Source organism: Fukomys damarensis, unplaced genomic scaffold, assembly GCF_012274545.1.
Source record: "Fukomys damarensis isolate Sample0158 unplaced genomic scaffold, DMR_v1.0_HiC HiC_scaffold_39, whole genome shotgun sequence".
NCBI classification, from domain to species: Eukaryota; Metazoa; Chordata; class Mammalia; order Rodentia; family Bathyergidae; genus Fukomys; species Fukomys damarensis.
The window spans coordinates 108,419,950-108,438,393 of NW_022900951.1; the positions used below are offsets into that span (position 1 = coordinate 108,419,950).

At 36.3% G+C, this 18,444-nt stretch overlaps 1 protein-coding gene across 3 annotated transcripts; it reads right to left on the bottom strand.

Moving 5' to 3' along the window:
* Positions 1-6,300: 6,300 nt before the first annotated feature.
* On the bottom strand, positions 6,301-18,438 carry Rap2c (RAP2C, member of RAS oncogene family). 3 transcript variants are annotated; one of them, XM_010614307.2, is made up of 4 exons: positions 18,288-18,438; positions 18,006-18,151; positions 15,267-15,579; positions 6,301-7,230 (listed from the first exon to the last, which is right to left on the bottom strand). In XM_010614307.2, exons 2-3 carry the CDS (start codon positions 18,078-18,080, stop codon positions 15,301-15,303), a joined length of 354 nt encoding a protein of 117 aa, XP_010612609.1. In that variant the 5' UTR covers positions 18,081-18,151; positions 18,288-18,438; the 3' UTR covers positions 6,301-7,230; positions 15,267-15,300. The 3 variants fall into 3 exon arrangements, with proteins under 3 accessions (XP_010612609.1, XP_010612608.1, XP_010612607.1); XM_010614306.2 differs by having other exon boundaries at positions 18,006-18,166; XM_010614305.2 differs by having other exon boundaries at positions 18,006-18,438.
* Positions 18,439-18,444: the final 6 nt, after the last annotated feature.

Below are 18,444 nucleotides of genomic sequence, written 5' to 3' on the forward strand. Positions count from 1 at the left end.
CTCATATTTTTTCTTGTCCATTATTTCCTTTCCCCTCCCCCTCCGACTTCCCTTACACCTTTAGCCCTTTTCTTACTATTTCACATTATCACTTATACAATTTGCATCTTATTTATATGTTTAGTTTTTCACACCAGAGAAACTATTTGGTATTTACACGTGTGCTATTTATTTCACTTAAGACTATGGCCTCAATATGCATCTATTTTCCTATGAATGACTCCAGTTTCTCATTCTTTATGGCTGAGTAGCATTCCATTCTAGAGAAAATCCACATCTTCATCCAGTATCCAACTGATGCATACTTGGGCCGTTTCCAAGTTTTAGCTATGACAAACTGTGCTGCTATAAACATAGGTGTGCATATATCACTGTGGTATGATTCTTTTAGTTCTTTTGGAAAGATACCCAGCAGAAGGATAGCTGGGTCAAATGGAACCTCTAATCCTAGTTCTTTGAGGTATCTCCATATTGATTTCCACAGTGGTTGCACCAGTCTGCACTCCCACCAACAATGGAGAAGGGTTCATTTCTCCCCAAAACCCTGCCAACGTTTGTTACTGGCTGATTTCTTGATAGCAGCCATTCTTTCTGGGGTGAGGTGGAATCTCAGTGCTGTTTTCATGTGCATCTCTCAAATGACCAGTGACGTTGAACATTTTTTGATGCATTTATTTGCTGCTTTTACTTTGTCTGACAAATGTCTGTTCATTTCAGATGCCCATTTTTGAATCGGGTCATTATATTCGGGGGGCCTGACTTTTGAGTTCTTTATATATTCTGCATAGTAGTCCTTTACCTGAGGAGCAGCTGGTAAAAATATTTTCCCACTTGTGAGTCTGTTTTGCAGCCTAGAATGTAAGATCTAACAGAGGGGACTGTGCCATTTGCCTCTTATAAACTTAGCTCCTAGCCCCATGCCCGGCTCCTACTTGGAAGCTCAGTGGATGTTAAATGAAGGCTCTGATCTTGTCCCATTTTTGCCTAGCATAATTTATCCTCCTCATCAAGCAACTATTTACTTGTCAAAGGGAAATCTCTCTTTTGTGGGTCAGAATTCCATTCCTGGGTCACTGTCACTATATTCTTCAACCAGCCAGAGTGCTGAAGGTCTTCTAACTCAATTCTCTCTTGTATTGAGAACAAGGGTGCCAATCTCCAGGCCACAGCTCCCAATGGGCCTGGAGCAGCCCCATGGACTCAGCTTGTAACAAGCAGTGTGACCAAGCCCATGTGTGTGTTTTTCATGTCCAACCTCCCGCCCCCCTTTCATCCACCCCTGTATATTTGGGGCCTGAGCAAAAGATCAAAAACATTCATAGAGATCTCTTGTGGAATGGTAAAATGTCTCCACTTCATTTGAGATTTTTCTAATAGCCCAACTTATGTCCAAAAGAGGGACCACTGGAAACCAGAGAAAATTATCCACTGTTATCAGGGCTTCCTGGTGTTGTTTTCTATTAAACAGAGAAACAGTGAAGTCCCCCGCCCCAAACACACATTTATTGAAGGATCAGAACCCTCTGGGATCATTGTATTTCTCAACTGTAGATTTAGCACCTGTGCACTTTAAAGTTCCAAGAAAAATTCAGCAAAGGCTTGTCGCCCATGTCTCCCACCCACCTGCGTTTTAAACTTCATAGCAGCTGGGGTAGGAGCTTCAAATACTTAGGCCTAGAGGTGTTTCCTGGGGCAGACAGCAAGAGTGAGAAAGTATGTAGAACCTTAGGAACCAATTCCTGGGGGCTCTCTGGGGCCTCAGGGAGGTTCTGGTTACCTAGCACACTGCACAGATCACTGGTACTCAAATGCATACATTGCGTAACCTTAGGTTGGTGTAGGGGAGACCTGACAATGTCTCCAAGAACCGGTGACAAAGGAGTTGGAGATGGAATCTTGGAAGTTGGAGGAAGCAGAATAAAATAATCTTCCAATAGCTCCACTATTTGTTAAATTATGATTCATACAGAAAGACAGGGAGGGACAGGGAAGGAGTACAGTTCAATGTGGTGCACGTTAGTTGGTAGTGCACTGAGAAGATGGGGCAAGTAGAAGGGAAAAGCAGAGGGGCTGACTGTAGGGGTACAGGTGAGGGGTGTCTCCGAGAGAGAACAGGAAATGTCTCATTAGAGGGGAAATATCTGAACGGTTTTGGAGTCTCAATATAAACATTTCTCTGACTCACCAAGGAATGAAGCAGGGTCAGGTCTAGGATGCGTTGGAAACCCAGGTATAGGCAGCAAATGACTTTTTTTTAATTGCAGTCCTGAGAATTGAACCCAGGAATGCTATAGCACTGAGCTACAGGCCCAGGCCTTTTTGAGACAGGGCCTCACTAAGCTGCCCATGCTGCTTGCAATCCTCTTCTCTCAGCCTCTGGAGTGACTGGGATCACAGGCATGCACCACTATACCTGGATTCCTTTCTTGAGTGTATTTGTGACCCTAGAGCCCTAGAAAATTTAGTTTTACACTCCAAAGCTCTTCAGTCCAGCCACAGTATGTCTGTAAAGACTATGGTATATATTTCCCTTGGAAGTGAGTTTACAAACAATTATAAACAACAACAACAAAAAGAAACAATTTAGTCCTATGGAGGGTGGAGGAAGACAAGAAGACAAAATACTTTTCCCACACTATCGAAAATGTCCTGGTTACCACATTTGAAAGGCAAAATGCCTTACTGATTCTGTAACCAAAATTTCATAAAATATTTATTGAGCCCCTATAATGCAGTTGGGATAATCACTGAGGATAAATAGGTGATTTAGGTAAAGTCCCTGGAACTCAAGACTCTGGGAGAAAACACTTCAATTTTAACAGTAGGACTGGGTTTGGGAGTGGTGTAACCGGGGCCACCGAGAACAATGCCTCCAAGTGTAAGGGTACGGCTCTTCACTGATAAGACTGGGGTCAGCTGCACTTCTGGTCCCTCCATCCAAACTGTAAGTTTAGGCAGAAAAAGTGTGCAGCTCAGCCTGCAATGGATTCAGGATACAGCTGCTAAATCTCTAGTTCTTTCGGCACTAACTGGGCTGGATTCTGCCTGGCAGCCACAGGCTGCCAAATCCCTGAATTAAGATATTGCCTTTCCAATGAAAAACAGCTATAATGAAAATAACTTATGTCTTACATAAACTCTTAGCAATATAACACACACACTACCTTTAAATAGGGCCTATAGCATTACATACGGACTGTCACCCTGACTTAAAACAGCTATTTTTTTGCTGTTTATCTTGAGTCCATGAGCTTTATAATTTTAACAGTTCCACTTGACTTTATCCAATGATAAATTTGAAACCTTCCCCAAAAGGACGTTTCTCAACATTTTAATAGTTTGCCCTTGCCTTTATGAACTTAAATCACAACTTTCCTGAGCCTTGGTTTCATCAGCTATAAAATGAGGACAATAAAGTCCAAAACACCAGATAGCAGTAATCGTTAAAGGAGAGAGATCCAGGTGAAAGCAGGAGCCTATCTGAGAAATTATCCCTGCTTTAAATCTGTAAGAGAAGTCTTAAGAGTCTTGGATCTTTACCCCAAAGCGCTATATCTTGGAGTACAAAGACAAGATGCATCCTCTCCCAAGACAACAATGAGTGAAGAGGCCAGAAGGGAGGTGTGAAAGGTGATCTTCCTGAGAGTCTGATCCTGGTCAGGCTCCACAGCCTAGTTTTCCTAGCTCTTACCCCATCCTCTCATTCTCCCCGTCACTCTGACTCTCTCATTGTTAGAAATAGCAACCTTGCTAAATGAAAGGTTACTACTCCTTTACTGGAAAAAAAATGAGGGCTCTGAAATCAATTGCTTCACTGTAAAAGAAAAAAAATGTTTTGAGATTCCAAGGACAGCATTTAATACAATATAATATAGCTGGAGCCCAACTAAAGACCAATGAATTGACAGTAATATTTTCTATATGGTATGACTCAGGTATATAAAGCTGTCCATTTACAATGTTAAAAAACATGATCCAAACACATTTGAGCAGAACTGTCTAAACTCAAGGCTTATGAGTTTAAAAACCACTGAGATTAGCTCAGTGTGGTTGTGCATGCCTATTATCCTGGCTACTCAGGAGGCTGAGGCAGGAAAATTGCAGGTCTTAGGTTAACTTGGGCACTTAGCAATACTGTGTCTCAAAACAAAAAAAGAAGACTGGAGCTGTCATTCAGTGCCAGAGTGCTTGCCTAGCATGTCTGAGAATCCAGGTTCAATCCTCAACACTGTAAAAACACAAAAAATAAAATACACTAAAATATACTAAGATTAAAAGAGTCTCAGTTTAACAACTTAAAAATATTGAGTAAGGCTGTGAATTAAGTCATTGTTTTATCTACTGAAAGATTTTGCCAAAGTAATAACTTGTACTGAATTTCCTTAATTTAGTATTTCTAAATTAAATTGTATTGCTCAATGTTTCCTGAAATCATCTGTACAAAGACATTTCCCAACCAACAAATTTGTATTTGGGGCACTCTCTCCATATGGGCCACATTATATGCATTGTTTTTTACCCATTTTTCATAATTTCTGATTTATTTATGAGATATTCGATTGGATTAAATATTCTACTTTAAGACATATTTTTCCCCACATATGCCAAAACAGTGGCTAAGAAAATAAGTGAACATTTAACTTTTGTTTAAACATCCTCTGTAATGCATACTATCATCTTGATAAAAAGTAATGACTCTCAATTATGAGACTTATGCACTAGTACACCTAGAAAAGCAGTAATACATGAAATAATTAGAGAAACCAACCTCAGTAATACAGATGTCTATTTTATTAAAAAAGTTACAAACAGGTGGACTGCAGGGTCATCTTACAAAATGACAAGAATGAAATCTATTGGAAAAATTTTACTTTTACAAATCTTTATAGGTAATTGTTCAATGTTTGTACTTGTTATTCGAGATTTTTACCGTTCACTGATAAAGTTACAGTACATTAGATCCATGATAATAGGTTACATGATTTTATTTGCAGAGCCCTACTGCAGTGATTTGAACAACTCCTAAACAGATGCCATAGTAAAGACAAGACATATACTGCATTTAATATTAATTTATTAACCTAATAGGAACATGCAATCTATTGAGGAAGCTAAAATAACTTTTGGTCCCTTTTCTTAAAATGTGCTGGAGAAACCACTTGTAAAATCACTTTCCCCTGATTCCTGCGATCCTAAGTGAATTCAAGATAAATTTGCTGCTGAGGTCAATGACAATGAACACTAATAGAGAGAGACGGGGGTGGGGGAAGATGACAATATTTGTAGGAAAGAAATACTGTTTTTTTTAAAAAAATCAATCTGCAGAAAATTTAAATCATCATGAATTATTTGATTCCTTTCGAATTTCACAAAGCTAAAAACATGAATCATGGTCACGTAACCTACTTTGAAATGAGTGCTTGGTTTAAGTTTGGATTTAAACCAATATATTCATTTCAAGCAGTTTATAAATGAGGAATAATGTTTCAATTGCCTCCATCTTTACAATCTCACCATAAATTCAAGAATTAAGAGTTCATTTTGAGGGAATTTGATCAGGAATCAAATACAACACGATTTAAAAAAAGGAAATCAAAGTTTAATCCACTTCTATTCAATAATTAATGGTCATGCTGACCAATAAATCACATGAATGTAGGTATCACTTTATTTGAACATCACACACAATATAAATTCAAAAATTGCCACACCCTTCCATAAACCATCACTGCATATATTAGAGCTTTCCTTGACAAAGTTATTGAGCTATTATTATAGGTCAAAAGTATAGTTTTGGTTTGTTTTATTTTACTTAGAAGCATGTTCAAATGACTAAAGCTGGGCTCCTTAAATCGAGAACTTTGGTGCAGTAGGTGAGCTGCGGTTACTAACTTCTGCAAATTCAAAGCACAAATAAAACCAAATGAAAACCCAACAACAAAATACTGTCAAACTTACACAATTGAACAATCATTGCTAGAAAAAGCACTCATTGTCCTGATGTTGAAACTGAACCAAAAGATGACTCTTTGTAAGTTTCCTTTCTGTTTCTATACCTGTGTTACTGTTAAAATGTTCAAGTATTCAGACAAAATGCGCTGATTAGGTAAACAACATGGAAGGCAATGGCTATTAGAATGCACATTTGCAAAAATAAAAAAATAGCCCAGAGGCTTGGTGCTATTCTCCCTCCTGTTACACAGATTTTGTCTCTACTACAAACATGCCTCTTGAGAAATAACTAAAAAGCAATTGTGATAGTGCAAGAAAACTTTAACAAATATTGCTTTAAACTATTATTCAGAAGGATAAATATTAAGAACTAGAAAGTGTACATGATTTTACTTGAATTCAATTTTACATGTGCAGAAGACTACTAGATGTCAATTACAAGCCTGCCAGGCAAAGCTGAGCTATCTGTGTAGGTATACAATTGATTTACCATGGATACAATATCCCTTTTCAAAAGCATTACTAAGTAGGTCATAACTAAATTTAGAACTTCACAGAAAGGAAAATGTTACTGCCGCAATTCAATGCTGTAAATGAGATCAACACATGTGAAAAACCTAATGGAATCGAATGCTCAACTCTTCAACTAAATGTAGTCAATTTCCAGTATCAATTGTAACTTTCAGAATATGTTAATTACAAAAATCACAAACTGCAATTGAAGAAAGGGATATTCCATCCATCCAGGTAAAATATGATCTTAAGTTTCTTTTTACAACACTGCCACACGTAAACAAAGCCTCAAAATATTAACCAAGCATTTAAAGGAGATAGATTTTACAAATAGGATGAAGCACTGGTACGAGGTAATATACAGAAGTAACCATTTGTTTAAGGCTCAATTTTTTCTCCATTATAACTTTCTTTTAAAAGGCATTGAATAGGTAATACTGAGTTTGAGTGTTTAATAAATACAAGTTGAGAAACTGATTAAAGAAATCAATTAAAATGTTAAAAATCAATCCTTGCATATTGACCATCAATAAGAACTTAGAAAGCTATAAAAGCACTGATTGATAAAGAACAGATTTTAAACATATGGTAAACGTGATAAGCATTCCTGTGTAAGGTCATTGGATCTTGAAGGCCAAAGACCTTATGCACTTAGATGTATGGCAACATGCTGTAATAGAGACAGGTTTACCAAGGCTCAGTTCTGCAACCCAGGTTGTAAAGTTCTCCAAAGCAGCATCTGTGCAAATTTCCTCTGAGTTTTATCTGCAATTAAGACAAACATGTCATAAAACTGTACAAATATAAATTATAGTTTTAAAAAATAATAGACGGACCTATGCAGAAGAGGTGACAACAATAAAAATCCTCAGGTAGAATTTTACTGTGTTCTCCATCAGTTTAGGTGAAAATGTAATTTTCTGTGATGCGGAAAAGACATTATAAAGTAGAAGTACAGTAATGCTTCACTGGATATATTATATCACGCCTGTATAACTACTCTAGTTTGTTTTAATGTGATTATACTTTTTACTCGTACTTACATAATCTTAAAAATGTTCTAACTAGTTTAAACGATCTTACTGTTGAAAAGCTGTGACAAACAGTGCTCCTAATTTGAACTTGATTTCTTCAGTACTTGAATTGTATTAGAATTAAATCCGAGGTAATTATGAGTTAACTTGACAGTATGCTAGATTTTACAAAATCTAGTTGTTTTGGAATTTCAAAATAAAAGATGTGATTCAATCAGAGTTTAAATATTAAGTATCTACTAGCTGCCCTGGTTTGGGTAGGTGCTAACTGATGGCAGTAATTCGTATTTCCAGTCTGGTCTGACTTTTTCGGATAGACTATTCCCAAGGATAGAACTTCTGTGATTGGGATTCCTGCTCTTGTAGCTGACAGATTTCTGCACTTCTATTTAATACTGGGGGAAAAAAAATCTATCATTCCTATAGACACAACATCCTTCAGCTGTGCTGAATCACCAAATAGCTTCTAGGTGAATGGAATCACATTTGCTTTTTAACGTGGGAGATAAAAAATGTTATCATAAAACCAGAAACAAAAGAATAGCAACTATGAAATAATGGCAAGCAAAGCTGGCAGAAGGTCTCCAGGGGCTGTACCAATGTTTATAAATGCATAATGTTAATTTCATTTGACAGCTACACTTCTATAGTATTCAGAGATCCTGAGAGAACACTTTACTAGTAGCTATATCATAACCATGATTACTTTTAAGGAACATAGCTCTGGCTTATTGAAATTCGGCCACCTAAATATATTAGGAAAAAAAGTTTTTCTCTTTAGAAACTATCAGAAACATTTTTGCTAATTAAAGTTAATATTTTTTGCATTAAAGTTAATTAGGACATGGATTATTTAAGCTTGGGAAAATCTAGTTGTCTCATTATTAAAACAGTGATAAAAATACTTTCTTCACAAGAAATGTTGTAAGTATCATATAAGGTAATATGGGAAAGTATTTTATAAAGTGATTGCATAAATATCAGGTATTATTTTCATTTCCCAAATGAAGAAGACCAATGATCTTTGTGGGGTTTTTTCCAACTTTGTCTGAATTTTCTATACCTATTTAAACACAACAGTATTTTATTACTGTATACAAGCAATTCATTATGAAGACTTTTCAGAAATTCAGACATTTCCCTTAATTTATTTGAATTAATAAGTTTCCTATAAAATTTAATCTGCATTTCTTCAAAATAATCATAAAAATCTTGAGATTGCCAAATATGTCTCCTAAATAGTGAAGACTTATAAAATGTGATAATTTAATAGTTTAGGCATTTTCTGAAATCAAATGAGGAAGTACTTATGGTTCATATGGTGCCAAAGTAAACATTAATATAAACCAGTATACTAACCAAAACCTATAGTAAATAAAAGATTATATATTCATTACTTTCCACCCCCCAAAAAACCTCGTTCACCTTTGTCCCATCCATATTCCTTCACAACACTCCAGTGAAATGAAGAGATAATCTCTGGAGTCAGAATGAACAATATTAGTACTTGGCTTACTGTTCAAAAGCTGGCATGTTGTTTAAAAGTACGCCACGTGCTAATATTGTTCAAAGTATTGATGCTGGCTATTTTTCAAAAGAACAAGGAATTAGAACTTTGTACAGTAATAAATCCTGAAACAAAAAGCTTGCATTAAACAAAAAGGATAGTGTCTCAGATTAGAACTTCAGAAAACATAAAATGTAAACATTCTTGTTCAAGAGAGACAGCAAAATTTTCAGTGTATTAACACTATCACTCATTTAGAAAAAATAACCCAGAAATTTTAAAGGTAGCTGGTCAAATTTACTTTTTTTTAATGCACAGGATACTGTATCCATACACCCTGCAAAGGTATTACTTGATGCTTCTGAGACAGAACACAAGTTAATCTTGTTCTCACTCTCAGATTCCAGCAAGATACCCAGAAAATCTTAATTCTGCAAACTTCTACTCCAACTCGTGCTTAACTTTTTGTTTCACTTTATTTTTCTTTTTCTAATAAAAAATGGGTGTACAAAATAAATAATAGCCCAAATGCTTTGCTCAGCATATTATGAAATACAGTCTCCCAAGTGGGGCAAATTGGTATACAAGAGTGCCAAACACAGAACTGAAAGAACAAAGATCATTATTCATGTCAGCCTGAAGAAAAAGAGAGATTTTCGATTGAAGAATAACACATCACTTCAGGAGGCAGCAGAATGCCTGGGATGTTAACAAAAGCTCCTGAAAGCGTTAGAAATTTGTGAATGTCTTTTTAGCTTACCTGGTTTTACCATTTCTAAATACAATGATATTTACTAGCACTCTTTCTCTCTTTTTAATAAATATAAATGTGCAACCAGAGTTACTTAAGTTTTTTCTTGATTTAGGCACATTATATTATAGGGATTTATCCAAAGGAATTTTTGAAAAATGAATTTCCTCTCACATTTTTTATGTACTTGGTAATTCCATATCCAATTTAAGTATTAGTTATATTAGAAAGACATAGTTAGAATTCTGTATATTTTTGTTAAATATATTCAGTTTTGTTTTTCTACCCCATTTTGTATACTTACAAACCTTACTTGGGGTGGAAAGGAAGATCATCTCATTAAAAGTGCTGTCACCCACTAGAAACCACACAGAGAGCAAAAGCTGAAACTGTGCCATATATTTCCTTGAATGGAAGTGCATCTGCACTTGAATGAAGGCGCACACTAAATGTTTGTGGTGAACTAGGTAGAAGGGAAGAAATTTGCGATTTTTCATATATCCTAGACCTAAAATCTCCATGTTTCAAATTACTATGAATTCAATTGAGAGCTCAAATACTATGACCAGGTGCAGTGATGATAAACACCAGTGTGAGCCCAGTGACAGGATTATGGTTTCTAACTGTGAATCAGTCCAAGAAGAGAAGCACTACTTTAATCAGCTCTACACTGCACTTTCTAAATGTGGTATTCCAAGTACTGTCCAATGAATTTAGGAATATGTTTTTGACTAAGTTCTTCCAACAGTGGACAGGACTTGAATTTTTCTCAGTGACATTTATCTTCTGAACTGTAGAATTCCACTGAGAAGAAACCGCACAAGGAAACTCTTTCCTGTAGGATGGCTAGAACACTTCTTTAGTGAAAATTCTCCAACTCCACGATGCAATTTTTGTTAGTTCTACTGATGGTTCATTCAAAGCCAGAGAGGTAATGGGATAAAACCGAATGGTTATATTCACTTCATTCTGCAATGAGTCAAACTAACCTTGAGGTTAAAAGGAAGCAATTAAAAGAAGGAACAGGTATACAGAGTCATTCGAATTATGAGACACCTCCACTTCCAGAGCAGGTCTAACTAGGCACCTGTCCACTTTAAACAGTGATCCTTTTGGGGGTCAGGAAAGGGCAAGCAGCTCTGCTCTTCCCTTTTACTCCAAGTCTATGGTAGGCCTTCACAGCACATACTATCCCACAGCATGCCTCTTCCGCCATCCAAGTCCTCTGCTTTACTCTGGGGTGTACTATGAAAACTGGACGACAGACAAACATTTTAATTAAGCCATTTCTCTAATCCCCACTCAAAGTGAACGCAGAAGAGGGTAGGAGGAAAAAAAAAGGTTATCTAACAATTCTGTAACTTCTACAACAGAATTTCCTTCCAGTATTTTACTGATAGGATTAATATTTAACTTGCATATGAAAACGCCAGTGCATGGTAGGATTTAATATTATGGATCTTTTTCCTCTGCACATGTTAAACTCCCAGCATATATCTTATGAAAAGCTTGCAAACAGACTGAGGCATTCTGATTCTACATTGTTATTTATTTTTTAAAAATTGTGAAAATGCTAATCAATTCCAGTATATTTAGAAACAGTAAGTCCAGCTACAGTAAAATGACATTCATAGATGGTTCAGCCTTTCAGGAGCCTTTGTTAACATCTCAGGCATTCGGCTGCCACGTGAAATGATGTGCTGGTCCTGAATCTAGAAGAGTCTCCCTTTTTCTTCAGGCTGACATATATAATGAACTGGGCTGACATAAATAATGATCTTTGTTCTTTCAGTTTGCTTCCTGGTGTTTGCTACTCTTATGCACCATTTACTCCACTTGAGAAAACCCATTCCATAATAAGGAAAATAGTATAAAATCTTGCAGGCGACCTGCGATCTGAGGTGTAGAACATCCCCCACCCCATTTTCTTTTTTTATAACTCTCATCAATACTGGAATGACACATAGGAATCCTTTAAAAATCATCTTTTAAAAATTTCATTTGACAAAGGCTACAATGAATTGTCACATTTAAGGGATAATTTTAATCACCTCCTCCCTCCATTCAAAAATGGACAGAATAATTTTAGGATATTGTACTCCTTTAAATACCTTCTGCTTGGAAATAACTCTATCCCTCTCAGTCCCTCAAATTGTACCCATTGTTCAAGGACTGAATCAAATGCTACTGCCACCTAGCTCCTTTAACTCACTGGTTCTTAACCACAGGGGCTATTTCAACTGCCCCGTAGAGCATTTGGCAATTTCTGGAAATATTCTTGTCACAACCAGAGGAAGGGGGAATATTATCAGTATCTAGAGGGCAGAAGTCAAGGATGCCACAAACCATTTGTCAATGTATAAGACAGACCCAGACAACAGAGTCCACAATGTTGAGAAACTGCTCTCTCCTTTCTCTCAATCCCAACAGCACTGTGATTTACTTGTTTTATGAAATTATTAACTTGTTTTATGAGATTATTTACAAAACATCTATCCCTTCTCAATAATATACCAAAAGAGCAAACTGCCAATTATTCCAATACGGAGAAACTATGACATAATGAATAAAAAGCAGTTACCACACTGACTGGGATTCAGCTATACTGCTGCTGCACAGCAAAAGATGTCCTGTAAAGCACTTGAAGACACCCCTACAGGTCAGCACTGCAATGATGACTACGGCTGTGTAGCCAAATTCTGGCCATGCTTCCAAACTTACGCTAACGTGATTGCCAGTGGGAGGGTAAAAGGTGAGGAAACAATCCTGGGAGCCATGCAGATAAACAGGTGTTGGGCAAGAGACAAGTGACCCAAATTAAAGGGTGTTAATAAACGCAAGGATTTATCAGAAACAATTCCTAGAGTATTAATAAATTTTCCCTTTCAGTTAAGCACAGCCAATGAACAATCACAGTCCTTTTTTAAGTCCTATTGTTTCTAATTTAGACAAATTACTTTTCTGAATACAAAGGACAAACATTTCTCAAGTTACTTCTACTTGTCAAAGTTTTATCTTCAATCTAATTCCATGATTCATAAACTACAAAATTTAAAATCCATGTCCTCTTTTGTGTGTGTGTTGGGGGGGGTAAAGGGGATTGAATGCAGGGCCTTCACACTGAACTATAACCCTAGCCTGTTTTTATTTTTTATTTTGAGACAGGGTCTCACTAAGTCAATAAATTTCCTAGGCTGCTGTCAAACTTGCAATCTTCCCACCTCAGCCTCCCAGGGTACTGGAATTATAAGTGTGTATCACCATGTCTGGCTCACTGCATAGTTTTTGTTAGGTAGTAAGCAAAGACAACCACACAATTAACTAGCCTCAGAGTGCAGATTTCCATACATATCAGTTCAATCTTATTTGACGTCAGAAAGAAAATTATATAATGTACTGTACTTTGTTCTAAAAGATCTTGATTGGAAAGTTCTCTTTAACAGTTTCAAAATTCAGCTGGTTAGGTATTTATTTAAAGGTCCACACTTTCATTCATGTACTCTGCTTACAAAAAGAAAGACCAAGCAAAAATTCAGGGGCATTTGTGACTAAAAAAATGAATAATTAATGTTATTAATTTCTGATTTTTAGTTGGCTTTTGGGGGGAGGGTTTGTTTTGTTTTGCTTTTTCAGATGGGTTCTCACTACGTTGCCCAGGCTGGCCTCGAACTGGTAATCCTTCTGCTTCCGACTCCAGAGTACGTGGGATTATAGCCCACACTATGATGGCCAGCTTGATTTTTACTATATTAATAAGAAATGAAATCACAGCTGGCGTGACATATAAAAAAATCCACACATGCATCTCTACAGATTAATCAAGTGGATTAAAAATAATTCAGATCACAAAAATTTACAAAATGAAATGAACTTAGAAATAATTCCAAGCAAAAAAAAGACTTAAAAATAGCTTTAGAAATTATCCATTTAGCAACAGTTTGCCTCTATATGTATGAGGCTAATTTCATTCTTTTTACCTCCTATAGCTATGTACACTAATGACAGGAAACTAGAAACATTTTGTGGGATTTGGTTAATTTTTATAATGATGATGAAACTAAAAAAAAAAGTACATATTTAAGTCATCTGTCCACTTAAAAGTGTCAAAGAAATAGAGCATCATGATAACAATTCAATAATTGCACAAACTTGTTCATACTTGAAGCTGGTTTACAATTTACAAAGAGATTACAGAAGGAAGAATATGGGACTCAATCACCTACATAAGCCTGTCCCTTCCTCAAACAACTATGCTGCAAATTTAACACTATCAACAAGCTGACCTACACCTACAGTCTCAATAGTGACTTTATAGCAGATATAGCTAGACACAAGAAAAAAATGAGTTTTCATCATATGCTAGTATGCTAAAGGCTGATGAATAAAAGTATTTTGAATAAAGCACTGTTTTCATTGTTCATTTCCAAATATGACACTACTTGACAGAAGACCTTGTCTGAAAAGATAAATCAGGGACTGCTAGTCTTTTCTCCAGGGAGCAGATATAAAGCCAGACCTTTGATTAGGAATCATCTCTGCGATCTGAAATGCCTGTTGCCATTTGCAACACTGCTTCCTAGACTCGAGGTCAGCCTGGGCTCAGAAAGATCAATTTCACTCCTGATATTGTCAGGCTAGTCTGGCATTTGCTGTGGTTTCTCAGTCATCCACAAAATTGGTTGTTTTATTTTATTATGTAATTGTTACTAAGTGAGATGATTATGCTCTTACAATCTAAAGGATCATAATAAAAATAAAATCGCAGTTTAAATGCTAGGCAAATTTTGTATAATCTAACTTTTTCAAAACCTATCATTTAAAAAAACTGTTAGCTCAACAGAAGGCTTGATATTAATTCCATTATTTATTAATTGGCTAGTTTAACACAGCACAGGTGATTTAACCAGATTCTCATATGGACCATATATTCATAATGAAGTCAAGGTGCATTGTGGCATTATAATTTGTTACTATCAGAGGTCACTTTAATCCCTGCAGTACAAGGTACAGAAGAACCTGATTAAATAATCATCCTGTTAAATCAAGTACTTGGGTGATTAGTAAACTGATGATTTCAATTATTGCGCCTCTCTTGCCAAGGATATATAAAAGCATAAAAGCCTAGGGAAAAAATTTAAAACTAATCATCTTCTGAATTTTCAATGTTCTCTTGTGCATTTTTGATGCTCATTCAGCAAAACAAAGAAAATGTGTATTATGTTTTGATTCACCCCCCAAAAATATGATTTGTAAAGAACAGGAAAAGATAGTAATTCACTTTCAAAAAATTTGGTGATGAGAATATAGGCAGTTTCATATCTTTTTTTGCTCATCTACATTTTTTAGACATTTGGCACTGAATGTTGACGGAGTATTTTATGCTGAAGAAAGTAGTATAAAAATAAATGTATAGTAGTATCATACATATTAATATTAACCAGCTGTTTACTAAAATTGATCAAGAACAAAAACACTACCTGGCTTATTACAGTTCCCATCAACAACTAACCTGCTCGGTATGGCCATGATTGAGGTTATCTTTTTTACTGGACAACACAAGTTGTACAACACTGATCTTGCTTCTCGGGCAGGGATGAATAGTTCATTTGCCTGACGATCTCAGCAAAAAGTTCATCTACCATTGATTTACTTTTTGCCGATGTCTCCATGAAAGGACAGCCCCATTCTTGAGCCAGAGCTCTGCCTTCCAAAGACATAACCTCTCTTTCTGGTTCCAGATCCACTTTGTTTCCTACTAGGATTAGTGGGACTTTTTCGTATCTCTTCACTCTGACAATCTGATCTCTCATTGGCTTGATATCCTATTCAGATGATCAAAAAGAGAAAGAAAAAAATTATTGGTTTGCAGCAGAAGTATAATATCGCAAAACGTCATCCATCTGTGATTATATAAAGCCAAATTCAAAATCACACACCTAAATAAAGAACATATCATTTTTTTTCCTGTGAAGTAGGAACTTGATAATTTCCATAAGCCCTACCTGCTGGTTCGTGTCAGAAATATATAATACAGGCTGAACACTAACTCTAGAACTCATATAATCTTCCCCCACCCTCAGTCTATACTGATTTAAAAAATCAAGTTCCAAAATATGATTAATACATTTGTACATAAGGATGTTTGGCCATCACCCTAAACCTGCCTGCTTGTCATTGCTCCTCGTAACACCTGTTATCTAAGCACAGGGTTGCAGAATCTCTGCATTCCTAGCCATTCAGCAAGAGAGCCTGAGGGAAAGTGTTTTGGGTGGAATAAAAAACACTTTATAATGTCTGGAAGACTAGCTTTAAAAAAGATTCAGTTCACACTTAAATTTTTCATTTAAAATTGAATAGTACGTCTTTATCTCAGTAACATTAAACACTTTAAAATACACTAAATACTACAGTAACAAATCACCTTCCAGGAAGGATAATACAAGAATCCTCTGGGTGGCAAGAAGTCACACTTTTCTTTGCCTATGTTTGTTTTTATTAATTGACATTTTCCCCTTGTGTATTACATTTTCTAAGCAATTACAATTAATTACAAAAGATAAGAACCTTAGCAATTCTCCAGTGGCATTAATTTGGGGAGGGGAAAACCTTTAAGACAATATTACAGATTTAATCCTAGCATTACAATTTTGGGGATTTTTTTATAACTTAAGATTTGCCTTAAATATAAAATGTGTGTATTTAACCTGAATAGTTATGCAAAACATATAAAAAACAACGGTTAGTGAAAACTTATAATACATTTATTTGATATTTGCAAAATTTGGTTTGATCAGGTGTCAATTCAGTCTTCTAGGTTAAGCTGCTTTTCTGATTGTCCTTATGAAAAACACAAGTTCAACTGAGAATCCAAATTTATGGCATTTGGGCTCTAACAAGTCTAAATCTGTTAAAATAATGCCATGGTTTTCTCTACTTATGTCCATAACAGAAGTGAATATAATAGAAATCTTATGAAACACCCTTCAAAACACTCCCAGCCTCAAGAGAATCAGCTGATAGGAATAACAAATCCTTGAAGATCTTTAAAAAGAAAACTTATGTCAAACAGCATCTTTAGTACTTTGGTAGTTTCTGTGGAAAAATGCTTTTATGACACTTTGGTTTGGAATTTAAGTCTATATAAAATAAACTTAAGTTTGGTCTTGATAGCTTTTACACACTTTCTCAAAACTTGTTATTTTAAAAAAATCTTTGAGGTTGCTATATAAAGTTACTGGAAAAATTTACTGTAGTACTTTAACTCAAAATACTAAAGAATGTGAAATTAGCACATTGCATTGGCTAAAGCACTTAAGGTCTCTCAGGTAAGCAACATTAAGTGCATACCCTTAAATGCAGAAAAAAATATCCATTTCCTAAATCAATGGAGGTCAATATAACGGGTCAATAGACGGTTATTTATTTTCAAGGAATAAATAGCAACATTTATTGCATCTCTTAAAATAACATTAAACCTTCAGTCTATCTCCCAGTAAAGGATAGGGCCGATTTTCCTAAGAAATTGGACCACATACACTATGACCACACTGCCAGGGTAAGAAATGTGCACTCCTTTAGTGATTCTAGACCCACACATTTTTTAATCTATAAAATACAGGCTATGCTACCAGAAACAATATAGATCAACTGCAGAAAAGAATAGTTTTGATTTTTGTTAGTTATTAATTGTAGGCACAAGCCTCTTTAATGAGAAACTTCCCTTTCTACAAGCCCCAAGTCAGTAAGCAAAATGCCTAGAAGGCAGGTTTTTCGTTCAGCTTGCAGCACCAAGATTTACAATTCTAGTTGAGAAACTTGGGAAAGAAATGGGGTGGGGGACGCACACCCTGGTCTTATGTAATGAGCTCCCAATACTTTTCCTTTCAGAGTGCTCTATTTAGCAGAGATTACCTGTTAAATGTTGTTTCGTTGAGTAAATTAACCAGTACTTGTTGAATTGAATAAGCAACTTCACAACGTTCTATTCCAGGCTACATATGTACAGGCTGACCTATTTCGTTTTCACTTTTCTTTTCCTTAATAATGACTTTAGAATGTTTGTTGATGCTTGTTATTTTAGTCCCCTCTATAGAAACAACTCAATACTTTTCCATGCATTACCTAGAAAATGTGCCAGGTCTAACTTTCAAAAGCAAAACAGTCATTAACGCACGGTTCAAACAAATCAGAAGTAGATGTAGGATTACCACACCCCCTTCTAACAAATTACAAGACTTGGTTTGGTTACCTGAAAAGACTGTTGATTAACCAGACTGTAAACCAGGATGAAACCTTGGCCGTTTTTGATGTAGAGATCTCTCATGGAGGCAAACTGCTCAGTTCCTGCGGTGTCCAAAATTTCCAGCACGGAGGGGGAAGAGTCCACTTCGATCTCTTTGCGGTAGAAATCTTCAATGGTGGGGTCATATTTCTCAATGAAAGTCCCAGTGACAAACTGCACAGTAAGGGCAGATTTGCCAACCCCTCCGCTCCCTAACACCACTACCTTGTACTCCCTCATGAGTCTCACCTTCAGCAACTCCTACCAGAGGGGGCGAAAATAACACCCCGCTAGCTGCGCTGCGGCTAGGCGAGGCGGAAGGTGGGCGGAAATCTGCGAACTGGGGAGGAGAGCGCAGAGCAGCCGAGGGCCCAGCCGGGGAAGAAGAGGAAGTTAAGGGCGGGGG